The following is a 20,687-nucleotide window of genomic DNA, read 5'->3' on the forward strand; positions in this document are numbered from 1 at the left end:
ACAGAAACGTCTTGAAAATATTAAAGTGTACTCTGTTGTTGTTTACTTTTTTTCTGCACCTACTTCAGGCAGAAATTCAGAATGGTGGTTTCTGAGAGACAATTCTTTCCTCTGCTAAAGATAAATTATTTGTTGCTGGGAGAGAAAACGGGAAATTTAAGGAAGATATTTGTTCTGCACTCCACCTTAAGTAGCATGGCTCTCATTTCTCCTGCAAAGCAGACTGTTCAGTCCTACAGCCCTAAACGGAATGTGTTAGGGCAACATTTTATGAAAACAAATGGAAGAGTAAAAATGACTGCCTTAAAGCTGTCATCTCAGTTCAATTTTGGGCTCAGCTGTATTTGTACAATGTTTCAGGGAAAGCATTACATCTAAGATATTTGATAGGGCAGGAGACATCTATTATCTTGCCAGCAGTGCTCCTCTGTATCTTGAGATCTTGTTTGCTGAGCATGTCACGCATTACAACATGTAAATCAGTATTTAGCAAATCTAGCAGTAAACAAAATATTGAGTGGAATTACTAAGCAAAGGAGAAAAAAAAAAAAAATCAGAAAGGCAAAATTAACATAGTAAGTGTAAATAGAAAAAAATACACTTTCTGAAATTACTACATGTTGATTGGATTTCACATGGAAATCTCATTTGTTTTTCTTTTTCCTGGGAAATACTGAAGCTTATAAGACATGAGCCAAACCAGTGTTTTTATAACCTATGCTACATTGTACATAAATACATTCCATTAAACAAACAGCATGATATCTGAGACAAAGTAATCCCAGATCCTCTGCTTCTTCGAGGCCAGATTTTGGAAAGTACTGAACATCTAAAACCCTCTGATACCCAATCAACTTTAAAGGTCTGGGCTTTTGCCCTGCTGATGCATCCAACACAAAAAATACAATGTATATAGCAGGGCTTTAAACTAGATTTGATGGGGGAAGTAAATTCTCTGAGTGACAGAGAAGATCCAGGGAACCCCATCGCTTTAGGAAGCAAAGGGGAAAACCTCCCCCAAGAAGGCCAGCAGAAGTGCCTGGGAAGTACATAGTATGGGAAATAAGCAGTATGAAATAGAAGCCATGGCGCAGTTACATTATGTCAACGGTTTGCGAGCTGGTTCGGCCCAGTTCCGTGACCAGCGGGGTGGAGGGATTTCACAAAATCCGAGCCTCCAGAAAAAGGGAACAGGGGACCCCAAAATAATTAAAAACAGCAGCAACAATCCGAGGAGAAACAAACTAATTTACTAAGTATAGTATCAGAATGCAAGATAGCACACAATAATACAATATAATCAGAATTGAAGCTAATAAATCAAATGTAATGAGAGAGAGAATGTCCGAAAGGTGGATAGGCCTCACCACAACGCTGAGGTGAGATGCTCAGTCCACCTGAGCAGCAGGGAGACAGGACGAGAGCCGACCATGAAGAGCAGACGAAAAAGAGCGCATCAGGTGACCTTGCCAGGACTTCTGTCTCCTCTCCCTGAGCGCAAGGTCCCCTGGGGAATGTAGTTCTTCTTCTCTTCTGGGCAGGTACCCAGGACTTGAGCATTAGCAGTTTAACTCCCAGTGCCCCACGTGATGTTATGATGTGAAATTTGGAAAGCCAAAAATCACAAAACCATGACAGGTAACTATGACCTAATTTCTGTCACAGAAACATGGTAAAATGAATCATACAATGATGACTGAAAGCAACAAGCTTTTTTATAAAGGATAGGCTGGGTAGGAGGGGTGAGTGCCCTCTATGTCAAGAGGTAGATAGACAGCAAAGAGCTCCCTCTGAAAAGCAGCTAAGATTAAGTTGAGAACTTTGGGTTAAAAATAGGGATCAGACCAAGAAAGAACATCTGGTGATTGGGCCTACTACAGGATGCCTGACCAAGGGGAGCCTGTTGATGAGGCCTTCTTGTTTTAGCTACAAGAATGCTCACAGGCTCTCATCCTGATGAGGGATTTCAACTCCTGGATATCTGCTGGAAAAGCAACATGGTTGCAAGCAAGCCGAGAGACTCCAGGATAACTTCCTGGTCCAGGCATCAGACAGAGCAACAAGAGGTGAAATGTTACTGGACCTGGTGCTCACCAATGTGGAGGAGAGCATTAAAGAGGCTAAGATTGGGCTGCCGTGACCATACGCAGGTTGAGTTCATGGCCTTCAGAAATGAGTTCATGGCCTGGCAAAGAGCAGAGGCAGGACCTGCACTTCTGGACTGCAAACTTTAAACTATTTAAGGAATTATTGGATGGGATCACCTGGGAAGCTGTTCTTAGGGATATAGGAATTGCACTGACAGATCTTTAAGGACACCTTTCCGAAAGCACAAGAGCTTTCCCTTAACCTACTCTAGGTGGCCATTGAGCAGAGGTTGGTCCAGATGTTCTCCTGAGCTCCCTTCCAACCGTAGCCACCCTGTAGTTCTGTGAGCAGTGTTGCAACCTATTTAAGTCCTGTGAAGAAAACATCCAGTGATACATCTGGAGCTGGAGTATGAGTTCAAGCTCACTCTAGAAATCAACTCTGTTCTATAAGCACATCTCATTAAAGCACACGATGGACTATGCAGATGCTTAGTCCTGTGCTGAAACCTAATCAGGGATGAAAAACCTGAGCACTCATGCACTGAGTAACTCTGTTACTCAGATAAGAAACACTTTTGTGCCTCCACTTCGCAGTACAGATTTGCATCAACCAGCACTCCAGGAAAATAAAGTGATGTTATGTTAGGGAATAAACGTCTGTGCTAACTTCCTGAGCTTTCTCCTTGCAGGTATTTTTATCAAAGCACTTTAGCAAACATTGAACAAACAAAAACTTAAGAGAGACATGAGAAAGTGACCTGTGGAGAAAGAGTATGGAAAAGAAGGAGAGTGATTGCACAGCTTGCTATGAAGGCTGAAGCTCCACAGAGAAGGTATAGCCTGAGCATTCATGCATTCATTAAAAACTTGCAAAAGAGAGAAGTAAAAAAGACCTCACAGATGAACAGACGAAGTTCTGAGCGAAATGGGAGACTGAGACCTGTACTAAACTATGACTAAATGCATGGATCAAACAAGAAAATAAGGAAAGCTGGGATACAGCTGTGAAGAATCATAATGAAAGAAATAGGGTGCAACAGAGAGAGGAAGGAGACAGAAATGTACTAGAAAATCAAAGTAAGAAGCCTGAGGGGGATAAGTGACTGTTGGGAAAGTGAGGAAAATACAAGTGAGGCAGAGAACTATGGAGCAAATGGGGAACTGAACAGGAAGAGGACAAAGATCCTCTTAGGGGAACAGCTGTTTATGAGGGTGGATAGTGATAGGACAAGGGGAATGGTTTTAAACTGACACAGGGGAGGTTTTGGTTAGATATTAGGAGGAAGTTTTTCACCCAGAGGTTGGTGACACACTGGAACAGGTTGCTCAAGGAGGTTGTGGATGCCCCATCCCTGTGGATGGAATGGATGGTGGGGAATGCCTCCCCATGTGGAGGCATTCAAGGCCAGGCTGGATGTGGCTCTGGGCAGCCTGGTCTGGTGGTTGGCGACCCTGCACATAGCAGGGAGGTTGAAACTGGATGATCATTGTGATTCTTTTCAACCCAGGCCATTCTATGATTCTATGACTCTATGAAAGATAGATAGCACTGTGGGCAAACGACCACAGATCATGAGCAAAGCAGAGTGATGGCAGACAGTGGGAGTGTCCATTTTTGTATGTAGCAAAGAGCCAGATTTTAACCTGGATTGATTTTGCTTAATTGATTTGAGTTTGAAAAATCTAAGAAAGGTGAATAAACTAAATATAGCAGTCCACAGAATATGAACATTTCTATTTGCCTGGTTTTGGAAAGTGGGGTGCAAGTTTTCAATCTAATGATTAAATAAGTTCTCCTCTTTTCCTAAGGTACCATCTTTCAATTCCAAGCCAGTGTCTGTAGAATCCCAAACATTAAGAAATACAACACTAAATAAGCATATTCCATATACAGCATTAACTTCAGAAGCAGGAAACCAGATCGTGCTTCCAAGCTAGGAACACAGACCTTCTCTTCGAAAATTATACCACCTTAATTGCCAAAGGAAATGAATACAACATTATTAATTGGGTATGAATACTCTAGTTCAGATTCTCCATGGCTTTTGTAAGATGTACAGAATAACAACTAACTAATCTCGTGCTCTACAAAGACTAAAGATGTGGATTTGAATTCACTTTGAAACCAGTTTTCTTCACCACTTCACTCTGCTACTGCCCAGCATTACATAATGGTTTTAGCTTTGATTGGAATGGACTAATAACAACTGTCTGTCCAGGATCAGTTATAACATGAAGTAAGGCAGCTGTCAAGAACAGCAGACAAGCGTGTGATACCTCAGACTTTCACAGCTGTTTTGTAAGTAGAAAACTTCATAAATAGCTAGAATGTTTTCTGAAGAAAATTCAGAAAACATTTGTATTAATTTATCATTATTGTACTGGAAAAAAAAGCCAACATACTTCTGCAAAAAACAAAAAACAAAAAACTTTGGCATATGTGGATGCAGAGCTACTGCTTTTTTTTTTTTTTCTTTGTTGTTGCTGTTTATTCTTATTCTTATTCTTATTCTTATTCTTATTCTTATTATGCTGAGATTTACACCTCATGCACCATGGAATCCCAATGGTATCCTGGACTCCATCACAAGAGGGGTGGCCAGCAGGGACAGGGAGGTGATTGTCTCTCTCTACTCTGCCCTTCTGAAGCTCATTCGGAGTATTGCGTGCAGGTCTGGGGCTTCCAGTACAAGAGAGGACGTGGAGCTGTTGGAGAGGGTGCAAAGGAGCGCCACTAAGATGATTAGAGGCCTGGAGCACCTGCCCTGCAAAGAGGGTGCTGAGCCTGTTTAGCCTGGAGAAGAGAAGGCTTTGAGGAGACCTCACTGTGGCCTTCCAGTATTTAAAAGGGGATTATAAAAAGGAGGGGAATCAACTTTTTACAAGGGTAGACACTGGTACGACAAGGGGCAGTGGTTTTAAGCATAAGGAAGGAAGCCTTACATTGGATGCAAGGGTACAGTTCTTCACAGAGAGAGTGGTGAGGTGCTGGAAAAGGCTGCTCAGAGAGGTTGTGGATGCCCCATCCATGGAGGTGTTTAAGGCCAGATTGGATGGGGCCCTGGGCAGCCTGGTCTAGTACCAGATCTGGAGGTTGGCAACCCTTCCAGTGGCAGGAGGGTTGGAAATTGATGATCTTGGGGTCCCTTCCTACTCAAGCCATTCAACGATTCTATGAACACAGCAGAATACTCATCAGACCATTTTAAAATTTCTTATAAACACAATATTCCTTTTATCACCTCACCCACAAGAAATGAGGGGAGATCTCCTAGTTTAAAATAAAAAAAAAACACTAAGCCAATGTTTTACTAATACACTAAGTGTAACTAGCTTATAATGTCTGCGGTGTAAACACTGCCACCACGCACGTGTCGCTGGCCCACATTTTCTTTCACGTCACCCAATTTTTGTTGCTGTCGTTGCCGAACATTCGGCTCTCGTTGATCCCACCTGCTGGTAACGAGGCCGGTGCCGCTCCGTGGCATGAAGCAGTACTGCAAGGAGCAGAAATGGTACGGCAACTTCCACAGCTCGTGGGCAGAACACCTTGCCAGGAAACCCTCTGCTGCTGCATAGGAACACGTCAGCACTCAGCGGGAGACAAAACCATACCGACCCGCTTTCCGCCAGAGGATGCAGCTACTAATGTATCACCTCCTGTCAGCTGTGGAAAGCAATATGCTGCTCTAGAAAATAACTGGTTATCATGCCTGCGCTCAAGCACAGAGAGAAAGAAACCGAGAGCAAATAAAGTTCAACAGGAAACCAGCGAGCTCACAGACGGACGCTCCCCACCCCCCCCACCAGCTGGGATCAGACCCGGCCCAGCGCACCGCCGCTCCGCCCTCCGACGGCTCCCGGCGAGGGCCACGCTTCTCCCAAGCGCCCGCCGCCATGGAGCTGGAGCAGGTGCCGCTGCTCTTCTCCCGCCTGCCCATGTTCCCCTTCTTCGACCTGGCGCACTACATGGCCTCCGTCATGGCGCTGAAGGAGCAGCGGGGTGAGCGGCGCGGGGTCCGCGGGGAGCGGGGCGGGTCGCGCTGTGCCCCGTATGGGAGAGGCGTCCCATGGCGGTCTGTGTGGCGCACGTCGGGACGACGCTTCAGCCCCCGCTTACTCTTTTCCAGCACATCGCCTTCACTGTCACTGTTATCCCCAGATCCCCCTTCTCCTTGTCCTAAGCATAGAGACCGCCTTGTGTTAGCGTAGCCACCTGTGGAGTGATTTCGGGCTGATAACCGTGCAGGAAACGGATCTGGCGTTGAGGATTGTGGAGCTGACTGGGAGCTGCAGCGCTCTGTGTGCTTACTGAGAGCTGATTCTTAGGTCACTCGTGAAGCGTGTCTAGGTGAACGTTTACCTCCTGCTGCATAAGTGCACTTAACAGGCAGTGAAGGCCAGCCTAAAGTGCTGGTATCTTCACCACGGCTTGTTGCTACGGCTGAAGTTGTTTCTGGGTGCTGACATGCAACACTTCAGTACATTTCTGCAACTTTCTATCTAAGGAGCTGCCTATCTAAAGGTGGTTAAAATGCATTGCCTTCAGACTTTCTTTTGGAATGAACACCCATGAGAGGAGTTGAGCAGTAGGAGTTGCTCTGCAGTGCTGTGCTGAGTGTAGTGTAGCTTCAATGGGACATAACCTCAGGACAGCGAAAGTGATGGTTTGTGCTTTTTTTAAATTTAATTTTCAACCTTGTAGCTGTAAAGTTCAGAGCTTTTGAGTATACCCTAATACTCAGAATTAATAAAAGTAATTACAGTGACTGCATGCTGGTTTATTGTTTGCTTGCAGACAGTTTGAGTATTGTACCACAGAATGATTAAGATTGGAAAAGACCTCCAAGATGTTCACATGCAATCACCAACGCTTCCCACCATGCCCATCAACTATATCCCTCAGTGCCGTGTCCACATGATTCTTGAACACGTCCAGGGATGGTGACTCCATCACCTCCCTGGGCAGCCGGTGCCACTGCAGCACTGCTCTTTGTGTTCTCAGAAATTTCTCTTCCACACATGGATAATTGGGTAGCGATTAAGTGTCTGTTGGCACAGGAAGCATGTAGTCATGTCACAGCTAAGTTTGTTTATCTCAGTTGGCATTTCATTAAATTACTAACTGCTAAACACCAGATTAGGTGTATTTTTATGATGGATGTGCACGTACTAACTGGGAATTTTCCCAGTCTTTCTAGCTAGATTTTCTTCCTCTCTTGTGAGTACTGATGAACTGTAGCAGAGACAACCAGTATGTTGCTTTGTGCATCAACTAAGCTAAGATTTCTTGCTCAGTACATTTGGGGTTGCTTAACCAACCGCTTGTAAGTCCAGATGGTAAGTTTGGGGTCATATTTTCTTGGAGGAGGTAGAAGGAAAGGGGAACAGAAGAAAACAGAAATTGAGGATTGTGGAAATGCAGCGTTTGGAAGGAACGGGCTAGTTTTGGTCTTGAAAGTCTTCTGATATGGGATCCAAGTTATGTGAGGAGAACTAATGCTTTTGGCACCCTTTTTCTAAATCTTAGAAAAATTTGGCTTAAGTCTGGCTTTAGCCTAATTCACAGTATGTACAGTTCAACTGGAATGCTGGGAAAACTTTTCTAGAAGTGCTTCTAGTTTGATCTTTAGATGTATTGTGGTATATATTCTTGTTTGCCTGTTTAGAACATGTTAGGAAGCCTAAAGCAGAACTTAACCTACTTACAGAATAAGCTGGCAAAGCTTTTTATTAATATCATCTAGAAATAATATTTAAAACTGCATTCAATGATAATCTTTGTATTTTGAAACCTTATCTCTGCTTTCTAAAATACACCATTTGCAGGACTGGTGGCCTTTTGGCAGATAATATCCTGCATGGTTGTGTGATGCCTCATTAGTTTTTCATGGTGCACTAGAGGACAAAAATAAATGACTCCTTGTTTAAAAAATACGTGACCTACTTAAAACTCCATTTATTTTCTGAAAATTACATCCCATTTGTAATTTAGGTGCTAATATAGGCTTTAAATTGGGATAAACTTATTTTGCCTTTTGCTTGTATAGTGATATATTAACTAAGAAAATTCTCCTACTGATCATCAGTAAAATCCTATTTTTTCAGGAAGACACAGCACCTGCAATGGTTTCCTTTCCTTCAGTCAGTAATCTTGCCAAACACCTGGTGAGGTGAAGGAGGCTTTCTTTTCACTAGCTCTCAGCTGTGCTGTGCCTAGGGGAGGGAGGAGCGCAGTTCAGTATTTTCCAGGAGGTCACAAGTAAGATGTTAAGATGATTACTTCTCTGCTAATGCCAGGTGAGAAGCATTGTGCTAATGAAGGAGAGGTTGGTGCAGGCCCACCTGATGATGGATAAAATGAGAGATTTCTTCTGCACCTGGTCTGGAGGATAGTAATTCTTGTGTGTGGAACCTCCTGTGATAACGTGATTACCAGTCTTGCTCCAAAAACAGATCACTGTGCAGATTACATTTAGTATTACATCAGGCCAGGAATTGAAGTAGTGCATAGCACAACTGCTGACATATATTTACTAACAGCCTTGTGCCCTTGTGGCTTGTGATCCCGAGTGATTTGTGATTTATGGTGGCTGCTACCATCATCCAAGTTTTTCTTGTTAGTCTGTAAAGTTTGGGATGCTTCTTCTATACGTGATCTCCTTGTGCTGTAATACTGCACTAACACTTACAACTGGAGCAGTATTGTTGATAGTCTTGTCTAAAGTGAGTTGTAGTGAGAGTGCTCTCTGATTCTCCCTGATACATTTACACATCCCTTTTTTGATAAGAACCTTCTTTTCCCGTAGAATTCTTGCAAAATAATTCTGCTGTATCATTTGCCAAATGCTACATTTCACTTTGGGGGCAGACACTAGTTTTCATCTTTGCTTTTGTGACCTTTAGCTTTTGGACTACAAAAAATACAGTTAGTTTAGGCAAACTGAGCCCTACCTCTTCATAAGGGGGGAGATTTGAAAGTGACGAGCTCCTGAAGTGGAAGAAAATAAAAACAATGATTTCAAGATATTTTTGGCTTTGATAAAGTGTTTTTTCCCCTTAGAAATGGTTAAAGATTCCTTTTTTCTTTACTCCAGCATAATCTTCTGCTATTGAAAACTCTTCTGGTATGGTTGAATTGCAATTTAAAAAGCAATTAATTTTTAAGATTTTAAAGATGAAACAGTGAAGCTTTTAATAACAAGTGAAGCTTAAATTTATTCTACATCTTTGGGCAAACATTTTTGCCTGTTCAGGACTGCAGGTAAAACAATAGTTGCTTAATTACTTTGGGTTGTGCTTTTATTTTACCCAGTGAACGTTGTTAGGAGGGTTTTAAGAGGAAAAAACTTGAATTCATAGCAGAAATAGAAGTTGTAGAACAATCTTCAGAAAGTAGCTGTATTAATACCAGTCCTGTTCGTCAGCAAAGCAATTACGTATTCTTAATAAAAATTCAAAAGCAGCTTTACAACAAATTTTAAACAACAAACCCTCTCAGACCACACTTTGAAAGCTGTTACTGGTAGCAAAGTAGTTAGGCTGAACCAACCCACAAAAAATGCTGAGAGAACACTGCGTCATTTTTTCACTTTTATAGATAGTGTACACTTCATGTTGTAGAAAGTCTGCATTTAGCAAAGACTTCTCCTGTGAAGGCCTGCAGATTTGTGTATGGTTTTTCGTGATCCAAAGGAACCTTGCAAGACTGTGTGTCTTAAAAAATACTGTGTTTTCAAATGTAACACGATTTTCAAGTGTTTGCTTCTGTTTACATATCTTTTCTCTTTGCTTTAGGAGCTGTGGAAGTGTCAATCCGCAGTCCGGTTGCTTGCTGGTTTAGTGCTATGCTTTGCTGCTTTGGTGGATCTGTTTTGTCTTCCTTGATGCTTGGAGAACCTCCAGTAGCATTTTTGGCAAAGACCACAAACATTCTACTGGCATCTTCAGTCTGGTAAGCAGCCACAATTGAGTGACGTGAGTGTATTTATTCTAAGGAAGCTGTACTTTGACTGTAAATAGTAAGATTATATCATCAAGCTTAACTTAGAAATATCATGAATTTAGATGCTCTCTCTTCACCAGAGAAGTCACTGCAGCAAAACAGCTGGTTTGAACCCTTTCTGTAGAAATGAAATGTTCAAAAAGAGCAACTCTTACAAATTGCTTTATAACTAAGTCACTACATTTTCCTTATATTTTTATGGTGTTCCTTGTCAAGCAGATTATCCAGAGTAAAACAGACTTCAGTTATTGCTTCCCTGGATACAGAGAGGTCATAAATGCCATCTGGTATTTTCAGTGGTAACTTCTGAAGACCAGAACATGATTGAAATAAAGTTCTTGAACTTTTTTCAGCTGGGGAGCTAAGATATGGATATTCTTTTTTCTCTTCCAGTGTCTTCTTTCTTTTTTTTTTCTGTCTTTTGCCCTTTCCCATATTGCTTTCCTAAAAGGATGGGGTTATAGTGAAAGCCAATAGAGAGCTGAATGGGAAGTCAGGTATGTGAACATGGCAGTAATTTGGCCTGTTTTGGAGTTTGTAAATAGTACTGGAGTTATTTTCATGTGAAGGTACCCTGCAGTGGAAGTCAGTTGTTTGAAAGATCAGTTTGTTGCTCTGACCTTGAAAGGAATCCTCAAATTTAACAAAATTTGTGAGCAGCAGTAGATTCCTATTTTACAGGAGTATTAGCTGCTTGAAATCCTTCCTTGTTGCCTCTTAAGTTTTACAATTGCAAACCATAGAAATGAAAATAAGTGTTTACATCTACATGAGTGTATCTGTGTTAGTCTTCTGGTTTGTAGTGGAAGATGCAGACAAATTTAAGCAAATCAGTGAGATGAATAGCCTACAATTAAATGTGTATTGATAAAATATTTACAGAATCAGCTTCTGGTTTATATTAGACACTTTTAACAAATAATACTTGAGTTAGGAGGTGTCTTATTCCCAGGTGGGACAAAATGGTTTTCTTCAGTGTCTGGTGTGGTGCTGTGGCTCGGTTCTAGGAGAAAAGCAATGTTGATAATACACTGATGGTTGTAGTTGCTGCTAAGCAGTGTTGTACAGAGCCAAGAATCTTCACAGCAAAGGTCCCAAGGAGCTACGTTGTCCCAGTTCCTCCAGCAAGCTCTGTGGCTGCTCCCACTGTTACAATGGACCCTGTGGCCGCTCCAGCTCCTGTAACAGGTCCTGCAGTTGCTCTGACTCCCTTGTGACAGATTCTGCAGTTACTATAGCCCTTCTGACAGGCCCTGCAGGTGTTGTGATCCTCACAGCCAGTCCTGTAGTCACTCCAGTCCCTGTGAGAAGCCCCATGTTGGGTGCCAAATGAGCTGTTGTGGTTTAACCTGGCAGGTGGCTCAGCACCACGTACTCAATCCCTTTCTTACCAGTGGGATGGGGGAAAGGCTAGAGAAAAACAAAGTAGAACTTGTGGGTTGAGGTAAAACTGTTTACTAAGATAGTGAAAAGGAAAAGAGTAATAATTATAACAACAACAATAAAAAGTATGTATGTATATATGAATATAGGTAACAGGTGATGCGCAAGCATTTGCTTACCACCCCCTTACTGCTATCCAGCTAGACCCTGAACAGGGGAAGAGAGTGAGATGAACTCCCATAGCCTTCAAAACTCCTACAACTTGATGTCATATGGTATGGAATATCCCTTTGGTCAGTTTAAGTCAGCTATCCTGATTCAGTTCCCTCCCATCTCCTTGGGGCCTTCACTATCAATGGCTTTGGCTCTGTACAACACTGCTTAGTAGCTTCTCTAAACATCACTGTGTTATTAACATTATTTTTCTCCTAGAACCAAAACATAGCATCATACCATACTCTCTAGAAAAAAATTCTGTCACAGCTGAAACTCGGACAGGACAGGTAAAGAGAACGTAACTTTTGTTTGATGTGGACAAATGTGACATGCTGAAATAAAATGAGGTTTTAATGAGAACCTGTGAATGTTATGAAACTTCTTAAGGTTTTAGTTTTGAGTTCTCTCTTCATTAGTATAATAACTTGAATTCTTGATCTCAAGACACATGAAGCAAAATTCCCCAGATCACACATAAAACTGGAAAATGAAAGGGGTTGTGCTAGGCTCAAGAATTGCTCCTAAATAGACTGTAGGACAGCGACATCTACTGTTAGCAAGCTTTACTAACAGAAGTTAGAGGCTGAAATGTGGTGGAGTAGTGGTGCAATTTGAATTCAATCCAGTTATCTATGCTTTGATGTCATAAACACTCGTTTTGCAATTGTAAATTAATTCTGGTTAGTGTTGTGTATTGATTACATAGCTTAAATGGCTATTTGCAGTAGCCACCAAAATGCGTGCTCTATATACATCTATGACATACCAGCTGAAGTTTGGTTGCTGCAGAGGCAATTGAATTTGCCATAGGAGATAAAGGAAGAAATTTAAGCAATTGAAAACAGTGCTAGAACTAATAGAGTAGGAGCAATAGTTAGCTATTACTGTAAATTCCAATAGCTTCCATGTATTTGAGAAAAAGGCTATTGTATGCTTCAGTCTGGGAGGTCTTAAAGAGAAAAAGCTTTATATGTTTTCAGTGATACTGAAAACTCTAGATACTTAGTACACTGCAGCAAAAAGAAATGCATAAATTGTGCTTTCCTATAGAGCATCATGGCATTCTGCTGTTAAGAATAGGCATTATTTCTGGAAAAACACCTAAGTATTCTCATACTTTCTAATCTCAAACCAAGAAACATGACTGACTCTTCCTGGCTCTGGTGTGTGATAGTTGTTTTGATGGAGTGAACTAGAGAAAGAGATGCACATCTCTACCTTGCTGCCTGAGAAAACTGGGAAAAGATACAGCCCTTGTACTTCTTGGTAGACTAGATTGAACTCAGAAGCCTAAACCAAGAGGCAGGTATTTCTTTCAGAAAAATGAAGATGTAATCTTCTGTCTTTTACAGGTTGTCTCTGCTTTCACTTCATTATTGCTGCTTTATTTCTATTCTAATATAGATGCTTATGTTTTTTGTTGTTTTTATTTTTTAACTTTTATTTAGAGGAGACCTTGACTGTCTGCTTAAGAATTCAAATTTGGTTATGATTGAGGAGATAAAGTAAAACATCACATAATCTAAACACAATTTACTGTCAACTTAGGATTTCATTGTTAAGTATCTTTATTTTATTTTGAAAATAACCTGATTTAAAAAAAAAAAAATAATTACATTTTAGGTATACCTTCAGTTGTTTTGTTAACACTTTGAAGAAAGAAATGTACTTGTGACTGAAAAGCTGGGAAAACCAGAATCAGTGGTTACTGAGATGTGAAATGGGTTTCAAATGGGTTTGAAAATAGCTGTGCGTTTTGTCTGGCGTGATACTAACTAGTGGAGGCATTCTTGCTGCAATTATGTAATTCCATACAACTTTCAGAGGGAAGCATACTGTCAGCACATAATTTATCACCTTGTCTTACTTCTGGGGGTAAAAAAACAAAAACAAAGTCAGACAGCAATTTAATAATTTGAATAATCTGAATATGGTATGTAAACTACGGAACCATTGCTGAAAGAAGTTTCAAGAGCTGGACTTGATGATTCATGTGGGTTCCTTCCGACTTGGAATATTCTGTGAAAATTTAAAGCTCCTTCTGATTACTTTAAGGGATTCTCATCTGGACAGTGAGGCAACAACGATAGTAATGTTTCATGATTTGGTAGAAGAGCTCAAACAGGCTCAAAAGCATTTCAGATTCATTCTAATATCTGCAGTATAAGAAACTGAGCTGTCAGGAGTGTATCAAGTTTTGCTAGTCACATTCAAGGAATATCTAGTGAATTTGTTAGCAGAAATATTTGAACACTGGTAACAGATTTTCTCAATATGATTTTCAGGTATCTTGTGTTTTATTGCCCACAAGACAAATTCTACCAGTGCTTTGCGTTTCTGCCTCTTCGGCTTCTGGTTGCAGCAATGAAAGAAGTGACTAGGACTTGGAAAATAGTGGCTGGCGTTGCGCATGCAGACAGTCATTTTGAAGATGCCTGGCTTGTCATGATAGCTGTGGGCTGGGCCAGAGGTAACATGCATAACATCTTCTTCTGATGAGTTATGATATTTTGGAGTGGTATTTAAATGCCTAGCCCTTCAGCATAACTCTAGCACTGTTCCTTGCTGTGATGAATATGATAGTCCTAATACAGCCTGTTATCCCCCCAAGGGAGAAGTCTGTGCGGCAGCTTTTCTGCCTGGGTAAGGGTGACACTGAATGACTTTGAGGCAAGTTCATCTTATCCTTTCAGAAGGTCTTGTGAGGACTTCTAGGATGGGCAGTTGGTGGCAATGAGGAAGTAGATCTCCTGCTGTCACTAATCTTTCCAAAAGCATGTGTCCTCCGAAATGTTTTCCTTACACGTGGCTGTAGAAGACAGGTTGTCTTAGCTTTTTTTATTGCTAACGTGAGCTTATTTTAAACACAGGAATTACCTTTCTAGCCTGCATGCTGTCTGGAATCTACCTTCCTAACAGCTGTATTTATAGTGACAAAGTAAGAAGTCAGGTTGTAGTGCTGCAGATCTTGAATCTATTTGTTTAATGCTGCTGGGCTTTGGGAAACAATGTGTTCATATGAAGATCTGTCTGTTGTATAACTTTTTCAGTTGATGATACAGATCAGTTTTACTGGCCAGAATTTCTAATACCTGGTTATGTTTTGCCTCTCTGTAATATAAAACACACATCTGTCTTCTGTTGTGGAAGATTCTCCTATTTTGTACTCACATTCTCCGTACTTAGTTGCAAACAAGAATGGAATACCATAAGCTTCTGTAGCGATTTACTTTATCAGGTTTGGCACTTGTTTGCAGTGATCAGTGTGTCATTTCCGATTGCTGTGTAAAGGTGAACCTGGCGTTCTTCCTAACTGAAGCCCTGAAGTTTCCTTTTGGTCACTCAAGTCATGCACATATCAAAGATTGGATTAACCTCTTTAAGTCTGAGCTTTGGGTGCCATATTTGGCGCCTGGTTTAAGAAGTTTTGCTGGAGCAACAGTAGGCTGTGCAGCAGCGGTAGCATGCCAGTGAAGGCTTACTGTTAATCTTTGGAATTTCAGGAGCTGGTAGTGGTCTAATCTCCAACTTCGAGCAGTTGGTGAGAGGAGTGTGGAAACCTGAAACCAATGAACTGCTGAAGATGTCCTAGTAAGTTTTTTAAAAACAAATACAATGTGTTAACTGCTGTTTTAATAACTTCCTGTATTGACACTTCACATTTAAAAATACGGGAAAAAAAAAAGAAAATGAAACCCAAACAGAAATGTTTATAATAGATGGTTGGTATTTATCTTGTGAAAGATTGGCTGTTGATCTTATGTAATTTTAGCTATCTTTTGGTCATTTGGGGTTTGCAGTGCAAGAATACCAAATAGGAAGAAGTCAATATGATGGCTAAACAGTGGTTGGAAATTGTTGGAGAACGTTACGGAGGAGCACGGCCTTCAGTCCAAAATGAAAAGTACCACAAATACATGAGTAAAGTCTGTGGTTTTAGTGCACATTCTGAACATCAGCAATATGGCTTCCTTTGAACATTCTTACTTTCTCTGCCAGCACTTTTTCCACTGAAGATTCTGATTATTTGAGAAGGTGCAAACTGGTTATTCATTATAGCAAAAATGTAGGATGACTTCATTTGACAGAAAGTTCTCATGTTTTCTGACTGCATACATGTCAGCTCAAGTACCATCATGAGGAAGGTAGATTAAAGATGTATATCTTTCTGTGTTGCAAGTCAACACAGCTATGTTGACAAAACTTGGTAACAAAGGCCTATATCAAGCCAACTGTCAGCTGATCACAACTGTAGAACTGGTGGAGTGTCGCAGTGGAATGAGACTTGAATAAGGTCACTCTTTGACACCTGTGACAACTGCTTGGAATAACTAACTCCTCTAATATAGGGGAGGAATATGTTTTTAAGTCAAATCTGAGTAATAAAGATTTGTAATTTATCTGTCCAGTAAAGTGCATGTTGAGAAGAGGAAAAGGAGCAGCTTAGTATGTAGAATCTAAATAGAAGCATTAGGATGTATTTTAATTTGAGGAGTATTTGTGAAATAGAAATTTATTGGCTGTATAAATCAATGTTGAACTTGATGCTTGTCTATAATACAGCAAGCATAATAATGTTGTATGAAATGAAAGTCATAGTTTAATAACACTGTGGTTTTTTACTTTGTCACTGCAAGTATTTGTCTCTTTTATTTAGAAATAATTGTTGTGCATGCTGAGAATATTTGTTTTCCAGGCCATGAAATTTGTCAGAGTAGTGTAGGAAAGAGAAATTAACATTGTTTGTTTAATTTTCAGTCCTGTGAAGGTAACTTTGATAGGAGCAGTTCTCTTCACTCTGCAGCACAGCCAGTACTTGCCAATCGCAAGACACAACCTTATGTTTCTATACACCATCTTTCTTGTAGTTTCCAAGGTAAGAATCTGAAGGTGTTGCAAATAACTGATTTTAAAAAATACCTTTTTTCAGTCCTCGAACATTATGCTGCAAGTTATAAAGCTTGCTTCTAGGAGGGGTGGATGGCTTCTGCAGAAGTCTTGAAGCTGTTTAGTCTTGCTTATATGAACAGAAGACCTATTCTCATGCTGTTCAGCATATGGAGTGAGGTGAAATCATGAATTTTGGCTTCCAAGAGTTGGCATGGTAGCCTTTTATTAACACAAACTCAAACAAAGTTGGTGTTTGTGGAAAGAAACACTCCTCTGCCTTTTGCTAGCTGCTGAATGCTTGCCTTATATGTGCAGTCATTGATGGGTTTGCAAAAGAAACTAAATAGGTTTTAGTCTGTATATGCATGTCACATATTATTACAATGCTGTAAAAACAATGCAGTTAATACATTAAAGGTAAATAATAGTATTTTCTTACACAGCATCACTTAATTTCAGTCCTTGACTCATTTAGTATTGTTCATTTCTAGGATGATGCTTGTCTTCAGGATTATTAGCTAATAGGAAATGTGTAGCCTCTGTGTGTTAGCAGAAGTCTAGCAATTTTAAGAGCTTCTGAGCTGCTGTTGAATAGACTAGAGAGCAAAATGTTTGTTGTCAGTCTCACTTTTGTGAAGTAGTAGACAAGTTCATTTCTGAGGAAGTTGCTTTAGGGAGACAAGACTTCAAACTAATGCTCACAGCTCTTCACCTAAACAAATAAAGGCCTTGTGGTATGACACCAATAAAGGTTTACTCTTAGGATGATTTTAGTAAATCTATGTAGCTTTACATAGCTTTAGATAGCTACATACAAGGGTTGCTTGTATGTAGCTATCTAAAAAGTGTAGGTCAGAAAGGGAAATATTTGCTGATGATTTCAAGCTATAGTGAGCATGTTTCTGTTCTTGATGGCATGGACTCTTAGTGCTCAGTTTGCAAGTTGGAAGTGCCATACATTGGTTTATCATGGAACTTTTTTTCAACTACTGTGAAGTGATTGAAACTTACAGTGCAACTTGACTGTTCTCATAGGTAACAATGATGTTGACAAGATCTACAGCTTCTCCATTTGCTCCCATTGAGTCAGCATTGAGCCATATGTTCTTTGGCTTGCAAAAACCACCACCCAAAGTGAAGGGTGAAGGTGCTTCATCTTCCAATGGCTCTTCAGTCTGTGACCAGTCGTCCTCAGAGCAGCCCCGTGATGGTGTTAAGAAGAGACAGGCAAAGAAAACAGAATAAGTAGCTTACAATACATGACAACCTGTGAAAATGTTTATATTTTAGATGAGGCTGATTGAATTTTTTTTTTTTTTTTAATGTACATGAGATGAGATTAAGGCTGTATGATATGTTGTTGTTTGCCTTCAGAATCTGTATGGTATGCTTTTGGAATGTATTCAGATGTCTAGGTGCATACGTTGGATTTCTAAGTCTAAAAGTTCACATTTTTATAGTGCTTTTAAGTTCGGTAATTTTTGTATTTATTAATAGCTTTAAATTCTTAGATGCTAAAATAACTTTCAAAACGTGACAGTTACTTTTTTTTTTCTTCGTATCACATGATTCACCTCTCTTTTTACTTCTTGATTCTCACGTTTTGTTTGGATACCCAGACTTGTGCTGCCAAGTGTTCACAGCACAGTGTCCCAAGTAGGAAAGCCTGATTAAGGCTTAATCACGTTGCACTGTAAAACTATGAAAAAGTACCACATAATGCCTTTAATAACAAAAATAATGGAATTCTGTTTTAATTCCCACTACTCTAGTTTAGACTTCCGTCATTTACTTAAGTCAGTATTTTTTGCACTGTTTGTATTTTTCAAAATAAAAATTATCTGGCACTTTTAAAAATCTTTACAGTTAGGAATTAGAAGCATTTCAGTATTGTGAGCTTACTTTGTTTTTTGTAAATTTTTGAATATTTAGCTATCTTTTGTGCAACGTGTGATTATTTTTTTTTTATGCTGTTTCTGGCGTCTTTCAATTTGGGATGAGACATCTCTTTGCCTGCACTTTTATCTAGGCACAAGTTTATCTTTTCAAAGTTAAACATTCAAACTTTTTCTTTTTAAAAGAAAGAACACTGGACAGTACGTATGCCTTGTTTATCACAAGTTATGCCCTGTTATACATGCTGTTAATACACACAAATACTATTTTCTAGCAGTTACCTCTGGTGCTATTGAGTTACTGCCAAAAGCACTGAAAGTATATTAATGTTTGTTGCTATTTGCTGCATCCTGCTCATGGCATCTTTTTGCAGACAGTATGGAGCAGTTTTTTACTTCAGAACCAAGGTCTCACAGATCTTGCATTTTGTAAGATTCTAATATTTTCACAGAAGTTTTCAATTTGATGTGCCATTTTTAGTACACATTAAACAACTTTTACAGAATGAGATTCTTTGTCTTTGGAGAGTGCTGATTTGAAGAGAACTTTTGAATAAAAGGACAGTGGTTAATCTTTGTGCAGGAATGCCAAGGAGAATGTGGAGGAAGATGTGATTTGAAAAGGCAAAGTTCTAGTTCCAGGTACACATCTAAATTTAGAAAAAGCCATCGCCAGTGCTATACTTAAAAAAGAATCCATGAAATTTCTTACACCTGTCAAGCTACATCTCCATGGTAGTGACCAAAGACACCGACCTCCTTAGTCTGGAATTCAACTGTATAGCAAATGTATGCTACCTCAAAAACAAAGTCAGGTATTCAACACAGAATAAAAAAGAATCCTGCTCTGCGGACAAAGTAGTAATGATGTTCTTACTGTTTTACAGTGAAAATCTATCCAGTTGAAAACACTTGGAGTCATGCTTGCAGGGTGTCTTAGGTTTTTGGTGTTAGGACTCATGGATATACAAGTAAGCTTGGAGCAGCCAACTTTCTGCTTAATAATCAACTAGTTTATTTAGTAATATCAGCAAAAGTTGTTGTCTACAGTTATTAAGACTTCTGGATGAATTCTTTAATCTAATTGAATTGTGATAAGAAATTACACAGCTGTGAAGTGCTGCCTGATAACTAGCTACTGTTATCCCAAACAAATGTGAAAATACACTTAGACTAATTCTCTTAGCAAGTTTGCAATTCGAACAAAAATATGTGGCTTTGTATTCTCTCTGTACTTAACTACAATACTACGAAAATAGGTTTTCTTCTGTTTTACTGAATATTTCAAGGCAGATATGAAACATAATGTATTGTGTATTATTAGGAGAAGGAACATATGTTATGCTGAAGGAAATTCTGTGATAAGCGCCTGGAAAACAAACCTTCATGTTTAAAGATCTCAGAGGCTTTTCTGTAGAATGGGTGTTCAAAAGAACTCTGCATTGAGTTACATGCAAGCACTATGGGGGATTATTAAGCTATTTTCTAGTCTAATAATTGTTTTGTTTTTGTTGTTTTTTTAATATAAAAAGATAAGTAGTTGCACATAGTTTAAGCTGAATTCCATGGGAGGTTTTAATACTGTGTATCCAGGATGCCTTAAATAAACACTTAACTATTTTCTGACTTTCTTGCTGGTGCTTCTGTATCTCTGCTAAGTGCCCCATTGTGAGACTGGTAAGAAATCCTTTGAAATATTTTGTTTTGGGTAAAGAATGTCAGGCTTTTAAGAACTGCATATGTGAACTAGTAGCCTGTATCTAATTCTAGCACTAGTATGGTAAAATTAGAAATAGTTGCTTTATTCTTATATAAAGGCAGGCTTGAAAGAGTTCTTCCACCAGCTTACTCTGCACTGGTAAGGCCTGTGCCTGCTAATTCAGTGGCTGTTCTTGGTCTTCATTTCTCCTAAATATGCCCAGTTTCTATAACAAGAAGTATAAGAAGTGTAATTGATGAGCTGAAACAGTGACTTCATTTCCATCTTGATTCTTAAGTATACTATTAGGCAAGATAGAATTGCTGAAGAATTACAAACTTCTATCTTCTGTAGGAATATAAATTCACTTATCTTAAGGGTTGTGCTGGATCTCTATGTCTTCCAACAAGCTAGACAGTGAATGAAAGCTTTACTCAATAAATGCTTTTCATTTTTTCAGGGGAATCTTCGTTTATAAGGACTAAGCAAAGTCTTATAAAAAACAGCAA

At 39.7% G+C, this 20,687-nt stretch overlaps 1 protein-coding gene across 1 annotated transcript; it reads left to right on the forward strand.

The window, feature by feature from the left end:
* Positions 1 to 1,085: 1,085 nt before the first annotated feature.
* Positions 1,086 to 20,105, forward strand: TMEM38B (transmembrane protein 38B). The gene is made up of 7 exons (XM_042822765.1): positions 1,086 to 1,122; positions 5,815 to 6,093; positions 9,888 to 10,044; positions 13,980 to 14,164; positions 15,198 to 15,285; positions 16,453 to 16,570; positions 17,620 to 20,105. The coding sequence occupies exons 1-7, from the start codon at positions 1,086 to 1,088 to the stop codon at positions 17,827 to 17,829; spliced, it is 1,074 nt and encodes a 357-aa protein (XP_042678699.1). The 3' UTR covers positions 17,830 to 20,105.
* The last annotated feature ends 582 nt before the right edge of the window (positions 20,106 to 20,687 follow it).

The sequence above is a fragment of the Centrocercus urophasianus genome, unplaced genomic scaffold (assembly GCF_019232065.1).
Source record: "Centrocercus urophasianus isolate 14NV4802_14NV808 unplaced genomic scaffold, USGS_Curo_1.0 seq_21, whole genome shotgun sequence".
In the NCBI taxonomy this organism is placed as follows: domain Eukaryota; kingdom Metazoa; phylum Chordata; class Aves; order Galliformes; family Phasianidae; genus Centrocercus; species Centrocercus urophasianus.